Source organism: Alosa alosa, chromosome 23 (assembly GCF_017589495.1).
Source record: "Alosa alosa isolate M-15738 ecotype Scorff River chromosome 23, AALO_Geno_1.1, whole genome shotgun sequence".
Taxonomy (NCBI): Eukaryota; Metazoa; Chordata; class Actinopteri; order Clupeiformes; family Clupeidae; genus Alosa; species Alosa alosa.
This window is the reverse complement of record NC_063211.1, coordinates 18,763,769-18,784,283: the sequence shown is the minus strand read 5'-3', so window position 1 is coordinate 18,784,283 and position 20,515 is coordinate 18,763,769. Positions and strand designations below refer to the sequence as shown.

Genomic DNA, 20,515 nt, shown 5'->3' with positions numbered 1-20,515 from the left:
GTGGCAGTAGTTTGAAACCAAGAATGCCAATGACTCTGTCGCAGCAAAACATGGCATTAAAAGATCATTCTGGTGATTTTTCACATAGATCTCTGATACTTGAGGTCACCGACTGTGGGTTTATCGGGGTCGTTCAGTTTTACTAGTTTGAGTTGCTGCAGCCAACAGCTACAGTTGCCAGGCATCTTCAGTTCATGTTCATGCCCCCAGAATGTAGCACTGTAGCATTTAGAGAGAGGATGTTAAGAGATAGAGATGTAGAGTGATTCAATGGAGGAACAACAGGAAGAAGGGATGACAGAGTACTCACTCTTTAGCCTCCTCCTTAGTTGCGTAAGTGACATTCACCACGGCTGTGTCTGTATCTGTGTTCACTAAAACATCAGAGATGGAGAGAGAAAGAGAGAGAGAGAAGGATGGAGGGAGAGGCAGATGGATAAGAGAGAACAAGAGAGAGGAAGAGAGAAATAAAGAGGTCATGAAGAGCAGACAAAACAACAACTCACACAAAGTTTTTAACAGTGATTCATCAGAGCACAGACATAATGACACACAATACAGAGAAGTACTCAATCACTCTCAGAACATTCTAGAACTTTATATATCTCCACAAGTGATTCCATTCCTAGAAAACTCCCCTCTAAGACCCTGTCGATGTTCATTTACATAATGTTCTGCAGGCAGATTTCTGAAGGTCTGCTTATTCAGAATACAACATTAACTACTTCTCCTCAAAGGACATCTCCTGCATCTCAATGGGCAGCCGTGGCCTACTGGTTAGCGCTTCGGACTTGTAACCGGAGGGTTGCCGGTTCGAACCCCAACCAGTAGGCACAGCTGAAGTGCCCTTGAGCAAGGCACCTAACCCCTCACTGCTCCCCAAGCGCCGCTGTTGTTGCAGGCAGCTCACTGCTCCGGGATTAGTGTGCGTTTCACTAATTCACGGATTGGGATAAATGCAGACACCAAATTTCCCTCACAGGATCAAAAGAGTATATATACTTATACTTATACTTATGAGCTACTTGAACCATACAATACTATTCTTATGGACCCTTTCAAGACAGTTCCATTATCAGCATCATAGTTGGCCCCACAAGACTTCCTTTTGAACATTCCATATGTTATCTTAATGTAGAGGAAGTAGATTGGGGCCCAAATAGAATGTTCAAGCATTGTTTTTGTTTACCTTGTTGAAAGGGTCTATAACTACTACTATGAGGTAATCCGATTCCATTCCAATTGTTAGACTTTTAAAACGCTTCTCTATGGATGACTGAAGTCCTTAAGTGTGATTGCTCTACAAGCCCATCTCTTTAGAAAACCACTCGACTGTTTTCCTCCAGTGTGTACGCCACCAGAGCTTTAATTTATCACAGTATCAACTGGTTGATGGTCTGGGGCAATTCCACTCACACAGGAAATACAAGATCAAAGCTACAAACACAGGCACACACATAAACCACAAACACACACAAGCACACAAAAACACACACACACACACACACACACACACACAGACACACACACAGACACACACACACACACACACCCCCTTCCTTGAGGGCAACCAGCTCCCTTCAGGATCAAAGTCCAGCATATGGCTCCACAGGAACTGAAAACCATAGTCCAAAATGCACTACTTCCTCAAGTCAAGTGTCTTACCATGCTGTCACACACTGATGCATGCAAACACACGCTATCTCGGATGAAGGGGGTGGTAGAGAGGAAGAGAGAGAAAGAGAGAGAGAGAGACATACAGACAGAGTTATATGCACACAGAAAGTGTAGGAATTGGTGAATTCAGTTATTGGTCAAAAACACTCTCATAATGAATATTAGGTTACACTTTACTTGGCAGTGTCGACATAAGAGTGACATGACACTGTGATGAACGTGTCATAAACAAGTCATAAACGTTTATGACATAACGCTTCTGTTATTAAGTGACATTCAGTTTTTGTCATATCAAGTTAGGGTTAGGTTTAGAGTTAGAGTTAGGGTTAGGAAATTAGAATTAAAATTTGTTTTGGTGAGTGGTTGTTTGGACCATTATGCACTGGCCAGTTGTCCCCGCCCCACTAATCCCATCTAAAATAAATAAAACAGAATAAAATAAAAATTAAAAGGAAATAAAAGAGAGGAGCTGTAAAAAAGACACAGAGTGGTTTAAAACTTTAATTTAATTTTTCATTCAGACCTTGTGGGTGTAGTGTTTGAAGTTTTAAAATCCACAATCTCTCTGCTCTTTTCCTCTGTAAAATTGTCCAGCCTGGGTTCCCTTCAAGGCCACAGACCCTCAAATGTGTGATGTTGTCGTCTGGAAATGTGTGGCGAGATAAGTGTTGAGTGTATTTTTATGTATGTTGTGCAGATGTTGTTTGAGGCATTATGAAGTGTATGTCAGTTTCCCGATGTACAACATGTGACAGTGAGTGCAGGTGATAACATATACTAAATTGGGAGTGTCTAAGTTTAGTGGATTGGTGGGTGCAGAACAGTGACTATGAATATTGGTGATGAATAGGTGAGGGGTGAAGTGTAAGTTTTCTTTAGGGGGTATGAGGAGGTCTTTGAGGTTTTTATTGCGTCTATTTGCGGAGATGAGTGTGTGGTGTTGGAAGGTGGGGTGTGTTGTTTGGAAATCAGTATAGTGTTGTTTCAGTGTGTGGTGAAGGTGTTGTATGCCGTGTGAGTAGGTGCCAATAAGGGGCAGGAGATGGGGTGGGTCAGGGTTGGGGTTAGGAAGAGGGTTGGGGTTAGGGTTAGGAAAAGGGTTGGGGTTGGGGTTAAGGTTAGGAAAAGGGTTGGGGTTAAGGTTAGGAAAGGGGTAGGGGTTAGAGTCAGGGTTAAGGTTAGGAAAAGGGTTAGGATTAGGATCTGGGTCTGGGTTGGGGTTAGGGTTAGGGTTAGGTTTTACCTGTCATGACAGTGTCATGTGTTCATAACAGTGTCATGTCACTCTTTTGTCGATACTGTCAAGTAAAGTGTTACCGAATATTATTATCACTGACAAAAAAAAAATACTTTACTCTTCTGTCAAAAAACATTTGTACACATAATTTGTAACATGGTAGTAAAAAGTTAGCCAGCCTTCAGTTTTCCACTCACAGATCAATCTGGCATCTTTCCGATAGAGAAAATGTGGAGCAGTTCGCCAAACGAACGGCCAATCAGCGTTGGTTTTGAGGCGGGTTTAGGTGTGACGCAACAAACAACATGACGGCATCCAGAGATGAGATGAGCATACTGTAGCTATCGCACAAGTTTTATCCGAATTAGAAAGTATTCCTGGGGAAATCACATACAAATGGTAAGTTTAAAAACGTTAACGCTAGTTACGTTACCTAACATAATTGTATGTTAAACGAAGGCATTAGAAGAACACTTCGTTCATCTGATTGGTTGATTTGGTCCGTCGATAACCAACATAGGTGGTGATAGACAGATGCTTTATCCAATCAGCTAACCAGTATTTTTGCCTCTTCCCAAAAGTTCTCCAACGGAAAGTTCCCAGATGGACATGCAGAGCAAATGCGAAGCATCCATCTGGCGGAGTCAGGTTAGTAAAAAGTACTTTCGGCCCCAGCTGTGGCGCAGCTGGCTGGGGCACCTGCGCCGTGCACCAGCGACCCAGGTTCGATTCCCGCCCGTGGTCCTTTCCGGATCCCACCCCTGCTCTCTCTCCCATCACTTCCTGTCACTCTCCACTGTCCTATCATTAAAGGCATAAAGCCCCAAAAAATATACTTAAAAATTTTTTTTTTAAAAAGTACTTTCTCAGAGGAAATGCATTAAAAATCCATTAGAAACCACCAAGGAATAACACGAAAGGTCAAATGTGATGCATATCACATGAGTGAGGAAACGGGCAGCCTACAAGTCTGTGAGTCTTCTGACTTCTGAGACCAGCTACCATAATAGTTAAGTTCAGTCAGTTTTAAAGCAATTCAGATATCGTCAGTCTCTGGGAATAAGGCACACTCCAGGGTATGGTCACTCAGTGTCACTGTTGTCAGATATATAAACAGTGGAGGGAGTCCGACACGTATACAAATACCCACTCCCTTCCACACGAATGTGCCATACACCAACCAACCAACCACACACTCACCCCATGATTATTCATACGACACACAGTCACAGACTGGACCAGACAGTCAACACACAAGAGCATGTGCGTACATAGCCTCACCCAAATAAACACATACATACAAACATGCACACACACACTCAATCATACACACACACACACAAACACACACAGACAAGGTGGGTTGGAGTTGTCAGCCTGCCAAAATATGGGATGGATGTAGTTACAACCAGCAGTGGCGTCACCACAGTAGACCATTACCAGCTGCCGGTGGAACTGAGAGATAAGGCTAAAAGTGGAGGATAAGACGGAGGAGGTAGAGAGAAAAGGAGACTCAGAGGAGGGTAGAATAAGTCCCCTATTGTGAGTCAAGGCCAGACAGTAACACGAACACACACAGAATCGCACATGTGCGTGAGTGCATGCACACACACACACACACACACACACACACACACACACACACACATACACACCAACACACATTTGACTCACAGAAGTGTAACATGACACACTTCCCAGCATCCAGAATGAATCGGGTGAGGGAGGGAGAGAGAGAGATATCATGGTGGTGGGCAATTCTAAATAAGAAATATTCCCACACACACACACACACACAGACACAGAGAGAGAGAGAGAGAGAGAGACAGACACACACACACACACACACACACACACACACACACACACACACACACACACACACACACACACACACACACACAGTGGTGGGCAATTGCAAATAAGAAGTATACTCAAACACACAGACACACTCACGCTCACAGAGGTTTCAACAGATGAAACAAAGCATACTTTTCTATTTGAAAATGCGGGCCATTCCAGGAAGCCAACACTTGAGTTGAGAATATTATCTATTGCTCAGAGTAAAGCTGGGAAGAGTAAAAGAGGAGTCATACAGTATACACACACACACACACAGACGGACATACGCACAAACATAAACACACACAGACAGACAGATAGACACACACACACACACACACACACACACACACACACACACACACACAGACACACACACACACACATGATGATATCTTTGTGTCAGCAATACCTTCACAGACCACCCAGCCACCCCTCCATTATGTCTGCGCCCTCTACTCGCTTGCACCCAAACACACAACATCAGGACCACTGTGAAGTGGGTTTGATTTCATTAGAAGCCCAGTGCTTTGTGACCCAGCGATCGCTCAGATGTGTTACCTTGTTCAACGTTCTCCACTGAGCCGTACTGTGTCAGAAGACTATCCAACACCTGGAAATGAGAAAGAGGACATCTGTATCTTTCACACACAAGCACACCTGACCACACACACACACACACACACACACACACACTCTCACTCCTGCATGCCTTACGCACTACATAAGCCAGTGCTGTGACCCAGCGATCGCTCAGATGTGTTACCTTGTTCAACGTTCTCCACTGAGCCGTACTGTGTCAGAAGACTATCCAACACCTGGAAATGAGAAAGAGGACATCTGTATCTTTCACACACACAAGCACACCTGACCACACACACACACACACACACACACACACACTCACTCACTCACACGCACGCACGCACTACATCCCTCTTGCCTAAAACATCCAAATCCTTTCGACAGCTCAATCCTTCATCCACAATCCCTCTTGTGTACAAAGTGCTCTTGCAAAGTTGCACAGACACCATTCAACATCACAGGTCAGGGTGACCATGCATGGGGTCCTGGATTAGAGGTCCTGCCATAGCTCCATGGCTTTTTCTACATCCTCCACAATGCTTTGTTTTCGTTCTCCCACTCATCTCCTTACACCTCTACACTAAAACTCTTATACTGTCCTCTTCAAAAATGTTTCTTGGGCTTTTGCAGTATTCTGAAAGCCTGTCTAGACTTCTCCTGACAGTGTCTGTGGCAATGAAAAGTCTGAACAAACTCTCCTAGGTAGAGATGCACCGATTGATCGACTGGTGACCAGTGTTATACGGTAACTGGCTTTCATGTTAACTGGCTGGACTGTTCACTTTGCCTCTGGAGTTAACGTAACCGCCCCCTTCTTTTGCAGATGTGTTCAGCTGATGATTTAGCCTCCGATACCTGGCCGCAGATTCGTCTGTTTAACTGAAGTTCAAATAGACATGTTTGTGATGCTGCACTTTGTGATGCTGCACACAGTAGCCAGTTACCATGATGTGATGCTGCACACAGTAGCCAGTTCCCATGATCCACTGTGTTAACCTGCTACAAACACAATAACATACTAGGTGACCTATTTTACTTGTAGGCCTAGTAAATAAGTATGGCCAATTTATCTTGGTTGTGTCAGCTTGGTTTGTGGCGTAAGCAGGTAAATGTCAGGTTATCATGCAAGCAGTTTAATTTAGTAGTGATTCGAGACCCACGTGGAGTTTATTTAGTTTTATTTATTTGGTGGCATATTCATGCTCCAGCGCATGTAGCCTAGCCTACTACAGATAACCTGACACTTCCAACGCCGACACATCGTGTTGTAAAGCTTTATTAAACAACAAAGTGCAGCATCACAAACATGTCTATTTGAACTTCAGTTAAACAGACGAATCTGCGGCCAGGTATCGGAGGCTAAATCATCAGCTGAACACACCTGCAAGAGAAGGGGGCGGTTACGTTAACTCCAGAGGCAAAGTGAACAGTCCAGCCAGTTAACACCGGAATTGGCCGATTTTCACGTGATCGCCCATGACTGGGTGTTTAATTAAAGAATTAAAGTTTAGCGATCATAGGCAGATAAGATGTCAACGAGTAGCGACATACAGAGTAGGCCTAGTAGTTCTACTCCACTTAAGAAATACTCTATTTACTGCACGTAGACTAGGGCTATGCCTTAACTCATTGAATGCCAAACTGTTTTCGAGAGCTTTGTCCTAGAGTGCCAGCAATCTAGACCATTGTTCATGATTTTTGTACAGCCACAGCATATTCTGTGTTATAGCTATGAACACGTAGAATAGCTCGATTAAAAGGTGAGACTTTAAGCTCTCGGTGGGTGCAAACCGTGTATCTCTACACGCCTCTGTTCCTGAGAAATCCCAAGCTAAACAGTGGCTAGTTTTCATCAAAATCGCTGGGTTTTTTTTCTAGAAATGGAGATATAACGTCTTTCATGAAATATGTGTGCCTGTTACTTACTTGTGTAAACATTCCGGGAAGTGATCAGCGAGACCTGGCGAGACTGCCACCTAGTGATAGACCCACGAAAATGGCCTGTTTTTGACATGACGTGCATGCGTCACTGATTCGACCAAAGCGGCAACCGAGTTATGATAAAATGTCCAGATTGTGCGTTTTCATGAGTTTCACGATCGTCATATATTTCATTTCCATTCATCACAGAGTTCCCAAAATCACATATAAGGTGTATTAGAGTGTCTAGTTTCGTAATTAAAAAAAAAAAGCTAAAAACGTAATATTAGCCTACGTTTTTGGCACTCAACGCATTTGGCACTCAATGAGTTAATACCCAGATTGGGAAGTGGATGTTGTGAATGTGAACATACAATAGTCTATTAGAAAGGCAAACAAAAGTTAAAGTTGCTTTTGACATATTAGCCTACAGTAAAGAAAACTGGTGCTCGGAATAGCCTACTAAATCAGCTCAGTCTCTGAAAGTTTCTATGCATTTCATGCAAGAATTTGGATTAACGTTTTTCACCACAAAACAGACGCGCACTGTTTTCATACATATGGCGGAGCACCTAATCAATTGCTATTAGCACTTCTCCTCCCCTGTGGTTGCGTAATACTCCCACGTTTACCTCACCCTCCCATAAATGCATCAATGCATGCATATGACAGCATGTTCAAATGTATCATGAAAATTGTTTTTGTATTTTTAGTTGGATATTGGATGTGAGAAGAAAAAAATGGGTGTTCCATAACACAGTGCATTTAGTAGTGTGGGAAATGAATGTCACACACTGTGAAGCATTATAGTTTGATGCAGCTGAAGTTAAGACTTGAAGAAGAAACTGTCACCTGTTCCATTTTTTTTAACAGCCATTCCATTATTGATAAGTTCATTACATTTCTATGTTAACATGTTCTTTTAAAGAAAAGATGGAAAATAACTCTTTGTCTGTGCTGTTAAGTGGTTAGAAGAAATGAAATCGTAATCGGCTAAAATCGGTATCGGCAGGTCAAACTCTATGAAAAATCAGAAATCGGCCCAGAAAATTGCAATCGGTGCATCTCTACTCCTCGGTTTGTCTGTCAGTCTGAAGTTCGCAGAAAAAAAGGACAATCAAAAACAGTACTATATGGATTAAAGCAATATTGACAGAACTATGTTGCAAAGAGTGAGAAGATTGAGACGAGAACAGAAGATGAGTGATTGGAGATTCAGGGCCAGATGTAAGTAGCGAACGTAGCGTTATCAGCGCCATGGACAAACCGCAGATAGCGAACGCAGTCATACCCAAGTGTACGTTGTATTCAAAGGAGAATTCCGGTGTGATATTGACCTAAAGTGTAATGAAACATGATACCGAGTGTGAACGTATGTCTCATAGCCCATCTCGGCTTGTCCCCTGCACTCCAAAATCTTGTGCTAGTTAGCCGATGCTACCAACAGCTTTTTCAATAGTGGTGCTTCGGCATCGGGCTAGCCATGCAAATAAATCACTGCTTTACACCCATTTACGAGGCTCAATGTATCTCCACACTTCATTGGTAGACTTCCGAGGGCCCTGACATTTAAAACGAGACATTGAGAACTTTGAAAAAGCACTGGTAGTTTACTTACAAGACGATTTCTACAGACAGTATCTTCATGAAGTTTAGCGTTTGCAGCCATCTTGAATTTAGTCACGATAAGTCGAGCAACGAGTAAGAATGAACAGGTATGATAAGGGATCAGATTCCAAAAATAATTCAGTGGAAATTCCAGTTTCTTACAGTAGCAGCAACTGGAATCCATGCATAAATGCAACTCGTAAATGGGTGTAAAACAGTGATTTATTTGCATGGCTAGCCCGATGCCGAAGCACCACTATTGAAAAAGCTGTTGGTAGCATCGGCTAACTAGCGCCAGATTTTGGAGTGCAGGGGACAAGCCGAGATGGGCTATGAGACATACGTTCACACTCGTTATCATGTTTCAATACACTTTAGGTCAATATCACACCGGAATTCTCCTTTAACAAACTTTCAATTCATAGTGTAATCTGCACCTTTCTCTGGCTTTCTCTGCCCCCTACCGCAATTTACGAAGGTCCACAACTGAACGGAATAGCCTACATACAAGCGCAGTTGAATGAAGTTAACTGATGACAACATTAAAAAGAATAAAACGTTTAGCGATCATGAAATAATACCATACATGATAAGATGTCAACAAGCAGGGAGATAATGAAGATCAGTAGTTCTACTCAAACTACTTGTGCACGTAGGCTATGGAAGATTCTTCAAATCTAGCAAGTAGGAAAGTTTAAGTAAATGACGTGAAAGTAAGACATTTGCTTTTACAAGGCGGAAGTATGTAGGCACAGAATAGACGTGTGCTTTCACGAGCAGTCTTTGTACATACCGCGGAATACATAACTAGGCTCTCTTTACGCTTCCCCTCCCATCTCTTTACGCTAAACTCCCACTTTCCCCTGGATCCTCCCATGAACGCATATGCATGACCATGGGCGTAGATTTAGGGTGGGACGCTAAGGACTAGTCCTAATCAAAATTTTAAGATGACAAAATCCCCCCCAGTAAAACATTTTGATATTCCCTTTGCCCTTCGGCATGTACATGTTTGCCCCTTTTTGTGGTTTGTAGATCAGCTATGCCACCCAAGAAGAAGAAAGGGGACATACAAAGCTTTTTCATTATGCAGAGTCTAAGTAGGCAAACTAGCCATACAAACTGGCAACTGGTGACCAGGCTTTCAAATTCGGATTTTACTGTGTAAAATAACATTAGCTGTTAGGATCACCCAGGATATTGTCACAGCTAAACCTAGCTTCTGTAATCTTTCAACCAATGTTAGGAGTCATGTTGAATAGGCTATGTGCCGCACGGACAGTCGCATAGGCTATAGCACAGAATAGAAGTCACTGGGTTGCCAATCTTGCAGTGTATTTGTGAATGTAGCCTGCACAATGCAAAGAAATAAAAGATAAACTAGGTGCATTTCCATAGAAATGAACATTGCGAGACACCAGATATTTCTTCTATGATCTCATAAAGCTTTTCTTTGACTTTTTGAGTTTTTTGAACATTTATTTGATCTAATGACATCGCAAACATGATGAATTGAATCCACATATCCTTGCACTTGCGAAAACTATTTTTCATTAGCCTAAAACAATGAGGTCATAAAAAACAATGACTTCAGACTTGACTTGCGACTCCACTCAAAAGACTTCAGACTTGATTTCGTCGGACTCGAGCCGAGACTCCTGAACAAGCTGTATTTCATGAAATTATTGTTTTTTTTTTTAATCTAAATGTATTCATGTATTTATATTTTATTTTATTGCTATATACAGAATACTTTGGAAAAAAAATTATAACGCAATGGCATGGCCCTTTGCCATAATGTGCAACGTAATCAATAGGCCAAAATTGTGTATCTGTGCCGAATTTCGTAATTCAAGTCCAGTGCAGAACTGAATAAGAAAATCATAACGCTATGTATCTTGAAGTTCCAGTATGTGAGAAACTTGACGTGCCTTAATATCTCCAACCTCAAGTATGCAGCTAATAAGGAAATATAATTGTTATTTAATTAAACAAGGTGAACTTCTCCCCACTGTGGAATGCAGATAAGGATGCTACAAAGAAGGGAATTCAAACACACTCAACACCTTACCATCTATTGATGTCATTGTGGTTCATTGAGATATCTGACATTTTTTCTGTTAAAGATTGGCATGCGACAATAGGACATTGTTGCCTTTGTCGTGTCCTTTTGTGAAGTTGCACAGGGAAACTTGCTCATCTTTACTTGCGTACGACTTCACACCAGTGCTTCAGGGCAGCAGTGGCCTACTGGTTAGCTCTTTGGACTTGTAACCGGAGGGTTACCGGTTTGAACCCCGACCAGTAGGCATGGCTGAAGTGCCCTTGAGCAAGGCACCTAACCCCTCACTGCTCCCCAAGCGCCACTGTTGTTGCAGGCAGCTCACTGCGCCGGGATTAGTATGTGCTTCACCTCACTGTGTGTTCACTGTGTGCTGAGTGTGTTTCACGGATTGGGATAAATGCCAAATTTAGAGACCAAATTTCCCTCACGGGATCAAAAGAGTATATACAATATACTTATACTTACATACTTACTTATACTTCAGACCAGAGCTGATGCTTCAGCAATAGCCGTCACTGAAAAGCTGTGAGTGTCGTTGAACACAGCTGTTCTCACATTAGCTGATTGCGATAAACATAAACCATTGTTGCCTAATCACCAATTATTGATTACACCTGTGTGTAGTATCTACTTTTTTAGTGTTTTTCACACATAGTATTTTGCAGTATTTCTAAAATACAAAAATACACACCAATAAAGTATTTTGATACAAAATACAGAGCCATTTCCTTCAACCCAATAAAATACAAATGACAAAATATTTTGTATTTGAAATACATATTACATGTTTCAGAAATACTACCCATCCCTGAGAACAGGCAGATTACATCTTTATAGTTGGCCATATGATGACATACTTAGGTTAATACTGTATTTCACCAGTTAGGGCACCAAAATGGCCAGCAGTGGCACTGTGTAGCCTATCTTGACATGTCTTTAAGGCTACGTTTATACGTTTTTTATTTGCGTTTAGACGAGCATTCTCAGGGGGAAATCTTTGTTTATATGAAGACGCAAGAGTATGTGATATTCGATATGCATTCCAGACCGCTGGGTGGTGGTGTGATAGAACCCCCCGTCGTCCACGGCGCAGACATTCTAATTTGACAGTTTAGCCAGAGAGGTAATCAGGATCTTTGGTTTAGCCGTTTTAGGCGGAGGCATAACCCGGTTAGTCTTCAAAACTCTACACTCTGGAAGGAGTCTTCAGATTTTTGCGTCTTCAAGCCCCGATGGCGGGGTCGCCATGTAAACGAAAGGCACTTATGATAAAATATTTTGTCGTCTTCCTTCGCAATCGTTCTTGTATAAACGGCCCCTAAGTTTTGGGTTATACAATATACAGGTAGTGGGCTCTCTGTTGATTTTAATGAGTAGATCTAAGCCTAAAGTTACAGCATTTCTATCACAATTGACCAGACTTCAACTGCTTTTCGGTCTGCTTTTAACAAAATTCTGGCTATGATTGTTCCTTGTATTGCATCATGAGCCACCACTGCGCCTATTGCATTCTACTGTTGTTAGCCTTAAGCCTAGCTCATTCATTATGTTATACCACATCGCCGTCCATTAGAAGTGCAATGAGCTGCATTGAGCATAATAAACTGCATTTAGAATTCCAAATCCATATTTCTAGATATTTTGGTAAAAGTAATACAATAGTAGTGTAATGCCTTACAATTCAGATACAGTAATATTATAATGTAACAAATTACTTTGAAATGACAGTAAAGAGTAATACATAATACATTACGATTTTGAAGTAACTTGCCCAACACTGATGACAACCATCACTTTCTATGTGTGTGTGTGGAGGGTCAATCAAATTCTATGATTGCCACTGATGTGAATGATCTCACAAATCACACAAACCAAAGCAAATTTTAAAAAATCGTAAAAGTATCGAAATCGAGATTCTTCACTTAGTATTGGTATTGAAACAATAATGTTGGTATTGTTGTGTTGGGGATGTGTCCCCACCGAAGCTGAGACTAATCCTACGCCCTTGTGCATAACACGAAAAACGCAATTTGCCATTTTCAGCTCCAGCGCTTTTACATGATTGCAGCCTGTTTGTACATACCTCGCAATGATTTTACACGCACATTGCGAAACAAATACGCCTGAAGTGGGCGCAAAAGCGTTAGTACATCTGGCCCAAAGTGTGGGAAAGAGAGATAGAGATATTAAAAGGCACAGTATGAAGGAATGGGGAGACAGAGAGAGAAGAGAGACAGAAGAGAGAGAGAAGAGAAGAGAAGAGAAAGCGAGAAGAGAAGAGAAGAGAGAGAGAAGAGAAGAGACAGCGAGAAGAGAAGAGAAGAGAGAGAGAAGAGAGAGGAGAGAGAAGAGAAGGGTTAGAGGGTAAGCATTGGAGGATGTGAGCTGGCATTACTGTGTTTTGGTTAGTTGTCAGCAGTGACCCTGGGGTGGAGTGATAACAATGTACTTGCAAAAAGATTAAGGAAACACAGACTTGTGACTTTTCTGCCTTTCTCTCTCTCTCTCTCTCTTTCTTTCTTTCTCTACCTTTCTCTCTCTCACCTTCTCTTCTTTTTCTCTCTCTATGAATGCCAGTGATTGCAACATATAACCTAACTCTCACCTCTCACCTCAGATGGGCAGAAACACCCACACCCATACACCCACACACACCTACACACACACACACACACACACACACACACACACACACACACACAAATGCATGCATATATGCACTCACCTCCCACTGTAGCTGAGGGGGAATGTTTCGTATCTGGATCTTACGACTCCTGCAAACACAGACAGGTATATGGAGAGAGAGAGAGAGAGAGAGATTTTTTTTTTACAAAATGTCAAATGTGTGTCTTTACTAGTTAACCCCCATCATCATGGACCCTCAAAAACACACTAACTATGAGCAGTATTGGCTTATTTCCTGGCCAGGTGAACAGTTTAATTCAACCTAACAGAGCTCCACTACCGGAACTCCCAACATCCCCAAATCCCAGGACAACAGCAGCCTAGCCAGGTATCACCTCGTGGTATTGACCACAGGAGCACACTGGCTTTTTTCATCAGGGCAGACAAACACAGGGGTTATCTAATTCGATGATGTTGTAGGCAGCAGCAGCTCATGAGGCCAGAAAGAGAGGCATGTGGCAACACACACATGCACGTCCAACCACTCAACCAACCTTGCAGGTAGCAAGTAAAATGTGCAAAGACCAAGGAGAGTTCTTACTTCTTTTTTCAGAGCCTTGCCCATGAAAACCTCTGAATATCCTACCCAACAATACCAACAAAGGCCTAGTGAACCTCTGAATAAGGTATAGATTAACAATTTGTACGGTAGGTTATTACATAATTACTCTCATCTATCCACACATACACGTATATGAAAATTTATTTTGAAGAAAAAATTACATTGTTAGAAAAGCCATCACTCACAATTTGGTGCTACAGAACACTCTCGTTCATTTCCTCTGTTACTATAGTGACCACCGTGCAGATAAATCTAGCGCATGCTCACTGAAATAAGCTGAAATATAAAATCTTGTTTGCAACTATTGAAACACTGTTTGTGCCATTTGTGACAGATTGCAGAATGACAATTCCAAACATTTACTTCTAAGGTCTCAAACACTTTAATGAGTCTCATAGACTCTATAAATAAGGGTCTATTCTCGATCATTTATACTGTATAGCAGACTGATCTTGTTTGCCCAAAATAGCTGCCTGGAGGCATTGCCAAGATGGCTGCCGAGCGGTGAGGCTTTGACCTAGCACACCAAGCATGCAGAAACATCCGTTTCAGAGGTAAGTTGTCAAAAAATTGTGTATGTGTGCATGCACCACAGACTGCATTTGTTTATAGCATTCCTGCCAACAGCCAAAAGTGTGAACACCACCAAGATCATGGGCTTGATGCCAAAGAAGCACACATACTGATGAAAATAGTTCTACTGTGCTATAAGTTACTATGAATAAAAGGGTAAGCTAAATGTAAAAAAAAATGTAGCAGGTGTGTCTGGGTGTTGATGTTACCACTAGCGACCGTGTGCACGTATATGCAGTCAAGGTGTATGTTTGCGCTGGATTTTACAACGGCATCGAACGTGATTCAGCCAATCACAATCAAGGACCGGAACTATCAGTTTTAGAATACTTGTTATAACCAATGTAATGCGATTACAGGCTGAGGTGTAGCGACGGGCGACGAGGAGAAAACTGGGTCACAGGTGACCAGCTGGCTCCCAGTTTGCACCTCGTATCAGCACATCGCATCATCGCCGGTAACAGGATAAACCAGCTACATCACCTTAGTAACAGGATCAGCGGCTGGCCATGGGCCAACCACAGGCTTTAGAGGCGGTAAGGAGGCCGGGGACGCGGGACAGGGATAGACATTAACCCCACGGGCGGGCCCATGGCTCCCTGCCACCAAATATATTAAGATTATTAAGAACTTAAGAGTACTCAAGAGTACTCAATTGGCAGCGTGTTTTTACATATACACACACACACACACACACACACACACAGACACAGACATAGACACACACACACACACACACACACACACACACATACTCACACACACAGACACACACTATGAACAGTGACCACAGACACACACACACACCATGGAGCAATGAGCAATTCATAGCTGAGGTGCCCTGGGAGCAGTTGGGGTTTAGTACCTTGCTCAAGGACACTTCCGCTGTGGATGTTGAAGCAAGGTGCAGGCTGGCCACAATGAACTGAGTTGAAAGCCCATGTTATATTTATTGTCAGGGTTTGGATATTGTCAAATGGGGCGAAGGGAATCACACTTGCCCTCCTGTACTTGCATGTATGTACCCTGATGCACACTGTAAGCAGCCTTGCCAATAAGATTTCACAGAGTGATGAGCACGCTTCAGCACTCAGCCCCACTCAGCAGTGACTGCGATTAGCATATGAAAACCCAAACCTATGGTGGCCCTGAAGTGTGTCAGGAGGGAGGTTTACACAACATGCACAGCTAGTACCAGCTGGTTACAACTGCAACAGGAGGAAACTGACATAGTCCTCTTTTTATCATGTAACTCCATCATAGTAAATATTCAAGATATGTGTGCATTGCTACTGAAAGGAAAGCATAGTGGATTGGGGCAGAACAGTGGAAAGCTGCTATCCGTAAGATTGATAGGGCGCCCCTGATATACTAAAGAGACTCAGTGGTTGCGTACTAGGCTGATGTGAACATGCTTCCACATAAAGGAACACAACCATGAGGCCCATACTAAAAGGCGTTCATGTGTTCAGATATTTCAATCCACTGCTGCCAAGACATTAAATATTTATGTAAGTTCTTCAATATATTTTTTTTCGCATTGCTCAAGAGAAAACAAGTTGAAGATAACAGGAGATGTGGGTGAGACTACAGGTAGGCTGTTCTCTCTCCGCTGGAGGGATGAAAGCACCTGCTCTCTAGTCACCATGCTGGCCAGCGAGCCCTGGGTTCACAGACACATCTAATTGGAGCTAACCTCGTTTCCTGGTTTCCTGCTCCGCTTAAGCTGCTAAGAGCATCAGAGACCCGGAGTAGATATCCCCGTGTGGATAGAGGGAGCAAGAGGAAAAGAAAGAGGGAAAGAGTGAAAGAAGGAAAGAAAGAAAGGAAGGAGTGTCATAGTGAAAGAGACGGGCAGGGTGGACACAAAACAGGCAAGAGAGTGGGATGGCAGAGACAGAATGGTTGAAGGAGAGAAAGAGTCAAGAGAGTCGAGAGAGAGAGTGAGAATGAAAGACAGAAGCAGAGGGAGAAGAAAGGAATGGGAAAACGAGAGGGGAAGAGAGTGATAGAGAGCGCCAGAGGAACATCTGCTCCAAAATATCTCTGTCCCCATGCAGTGGGCAGCTGCACTGGCATTCAGCACCAGGGGCTCCCTGTCGCCTGTCCAACACACCTCCCAGACTGTGTCATCTTGTTCCCGAGTGTTAATACTACCACCACAGACAGGGGAAGGATGGCCTCAAACTGTCTGTCCCCATCACCATTCCTGTGGGCCACTCTCCCTTTGGGAAGACAGCAGACAGCATGTCACTCGCCCACGTTACAGTCTTCTCTTGTTTACTGTCAAACAAAGCTGCTCAGAGTTCAGAGAACCCAATTTGCCCCCAGTTCCAAAAAGTTCTAAGAACTACAAAAAAGCTTTTGGGACTACAAAAAATCCCTACAGTGCGAAAAAGCCTTATGTTGTGGAGATTAATCAGGTTTTTGGTTTGAGGAAAAAGTGCCACAAATGTAACTCTCAGACAGTGGGAAATTATCACTGAGGATTCCAGGAGATTCCCCCACAAACTCCCAAAACTGCAACAGGTGAGCAGAGACCCTCAGGGCTCTTCTACGCTAGTTGCATTGTGTTGTAGCGGTTGCAGAACCTCTCGATTTTCAATTTGGGCGCCCATGCTAACCGAGCAGCTACATTGCCAGAGTGAGGAGTGCAGCTGGAGCTTTGCTGCTGCACTGGCAAGGCATCTGGAGTAAGAACTACCAAGGAGGCGACGATACTTGACTCATGATATCGTGTCATGACACAACATTATTGTGAGTCTTTACATTTTACAATACAGCCACAATTTTACATAAAGCCATAATCTCAGTTTGAAAGCAGATGGCACATTTCATATACTGGAAGTCTTTGCATCTAAGCACATTACTGTCATCTAGGCATCACTCTTTGTTACTGTCTGCACACAGATGTTGTCTTGAGTGTACCTGCCTGAATGAGAATCATAAGATGAAGGGAGAACCTGACTATAAATGGACCATAGCTCATACCAAAACAACCACAGATATTGATATAGCCAAAAGTAACTAAGCAACCACTGACAACGACAACAACAACACAACGATGCAACTGACTTGCAACAATGAAATGCACTCAAACCTACTTAAAAAAAGGAAACACAGAATTGCATTTGAAGAGTTTGGTTCCAAAACGCTATATCCACCATTTTAATGAATTTTCATATTTTGTTCACATTTTGTTTTCCAAGTAATTTCAGTAGAAATGTAATTAGTTATTGTTATTTGATTTATATTTATTCAATCAAAACAACACACCTGCAATTTGTTGATATTACCTGAAATACACGAATAAATAGCATGACTTTTTTATGTTTTAAAAAACGAAGATATAGCTTTTAGTAACCAAACTCTTCATTTGATGTATCATCAACACTGTAATATACCAAAACCAACCACACACTGCGTAGAGCGAGGACATAAATACTCAAGAGACTGTAACAAATTATTTCCAACACACACATTTTTATGTGCTATATCTTTAACTTAGGAGACACACACACATACATACAGAGAGAAAGAAAGAGAGAGAGAGATGTGAGAGTCCCACTACTTTACAGTCTCTTCTCTCACAGTGAGACTCAAAAGACACAGAGGGGCGACACTAAGTTATTGTGCGGCAGAGGGATGTGGGACAGAGTGTCTGAATTCACCATAATCTCTAAACACACACACACACACACACACAGAGAACCCTACAGAGGCTTTGTCATGCCATGTGCTAGCAGTGAGTGAGAGGGGTGTGCGTGTGTGTGTGTGTGTGTATGTGTGTGTGTGAGGTGTGACTCAGTCTCACTGCATCACCCAAGACCTTGACGCCTTCATCAATAATGAACAGCCTTACTTCCCTTTCCGTCAACAGTGAGTCAGTGAATCAAGGGTATACTAGCCCTTTGGTTAGTGAGAGCTAAACGTGCTTTATGAATAACATTTACTTACTTATTAACTAACTAACACACTGTGATACACATGGACCCACATGCTCACATGCAAAACTTTTAAAATATATATTTCCTCGAAACAGGGACTTCAGGGAAACAGGGAATCAGCGGAGAATCAGTTTTGACACACTGCTCTTACCAACAGTGACGACTGCCAAACCTGCTCAATGTGTCACACTGCTGCATCGTTGTGCGTGAGCGTGCGCGTGTGTGTCACTACTGAGAGCCATTCACAAAATGAAAGGGTTTGGAGCCCCACCCTCCTGGCCGGGCCAGCAGCCAATCAGAACACAACTGAGAAAAAGCCAAAGCATGGCCTGTAGGGCTGCCATTGACACACACACACACACACACACACACACACACACACACACACAGACATTGACGTGCCAGCGCACACTAAGTACATTACAGCCTATTCAAGTAACATAAATCTTCTATTAACCTAAGCTTCAGTACAGTAAACACGATAACATTTACCACAGCTTCACAGTATTACTGGCGACGGCTAACCCCCTCAGTACATCAGGTACTCAATTAATTTGTGCCAACAGTATGTCACAGTATCTGCCTATTCTACTCCCAGCTAAGGTCCTGAACATAAACGACTGCTCCACTGTATCTAAATGAACGGAATAGAATGAAACGGAACATTTCTCACCTGAAAAGCAGCAGAGTTCAGAGAACTATAATATACAGCCAATGTCCTGAGGACGAGAAACTAATTTGGTGATATTGCTTAACTGTAATGAAATTCCAAATATTCCAAATATTCAAATATTCCAAATTCCAAATATATCTACAGTATACCCACATATATAAAAATGTAATAACCGTGCACGTTTACCATACTCGATTGAGATAATAATTAAACAGTAAGTTGACATAAACACTTTTTTCCCTTCAAATAACTTTTTCTCACTCTATTTCAATCCATATGTCAGACTATTTCAGATATTTCTTTTTGTTCGTCCCTTGATCAGACTTCTTTTCAATAACACTGTTATCACTGCAATACAGAAATACCGCAAAAATAGAGACCCATCAAGTCAAACAAAAACACACTGATAATATCATTTTAGCACCACCATCAGACACAGCCTGCCAGCCCTAGTAGTGACCACAGCTCCATATAAGCAATCACTCGGAGCCTTAAGAGTACCACGACTGAACAACTTTACAACTATTCTAAAATAAAAACATGTCAATATTTGAAATATTGGTTGGGGGAAAAAATCAATGTTCACTTTTTATTTAACAGTAACGATTTTATATTAATTACAAATAAAACAAACAAGAGCAAGTAGCACCTCACCCACCCAATGTTGGCACTGCATCGGAGTGTGTCAAGTTAGCATGTCCAACAGGTATCAAATAGTCCCTCGCACCATGGAACCTACTTCTTTTGGAGTGGAGATTGAATGTGTGTGTGCACACGCATTTGTGTGTGAAAGTGCTCATGTGTGTGTGCTACCATGGTTCAACTCTGACCTACATGGCATTTCGCTGGGTTCATCATCCCTTAATCTGAACGGGATTGGAATTACAGTAGACTGGATGGGCCCCTGCTGAGTACAGTGAGACTAGTGCACACACACACACACACACACACACACACACACACATAAACACTCGCATACAGACAGACACACACCTTATCCCTTGTCTGCTTTAATGAATGCCATTACACTCCTGCTGCCATAGAGAAATTGCACTCCAACACGTCTCCCTTAGACGTCATCAAACCAGACTGGCAACTCAGATGACAAAGACCTTTCACCCATAAAAATAATTGCACATAA

General features: G+C 42.4%; 1 protein-coding gene across 5 annotated transcripts in view; it reads right to left on the bottom strand.

Annotated features, from left to right (window-relative positions):
* LOC125288428 (insulin-like growth factor 2 mRNA-binding protein 2) overlaps window positions 1-20,515 on the bottom strand; it is a 46,782-nt gene that overhangs the window by 15,266 nt on the left and 11,001 nt on the right. For all 5 annotated transcript variants that reach the window (XM_048234792.1, XM_048234789.1, XM_048234791.1 and 2 more), the window contains 3 exons: window positions 13,660-13,708; window positions 5,523-5,574; window positions 311-374 (listed from right to left, as the gene is read on the bottom strand). In XM_048234792.1, the coding sequence (XP_048090749.1) occupies window positions 311-374; window positions 5,523-5,574; window positions 13,660-13,708 (165 nt within the window). The remainder of the gene's footprint in view (window positions 1-310; window positions 375-5,522; window positions 5,575-13,659; window positions 13,709-20,515) is intronic.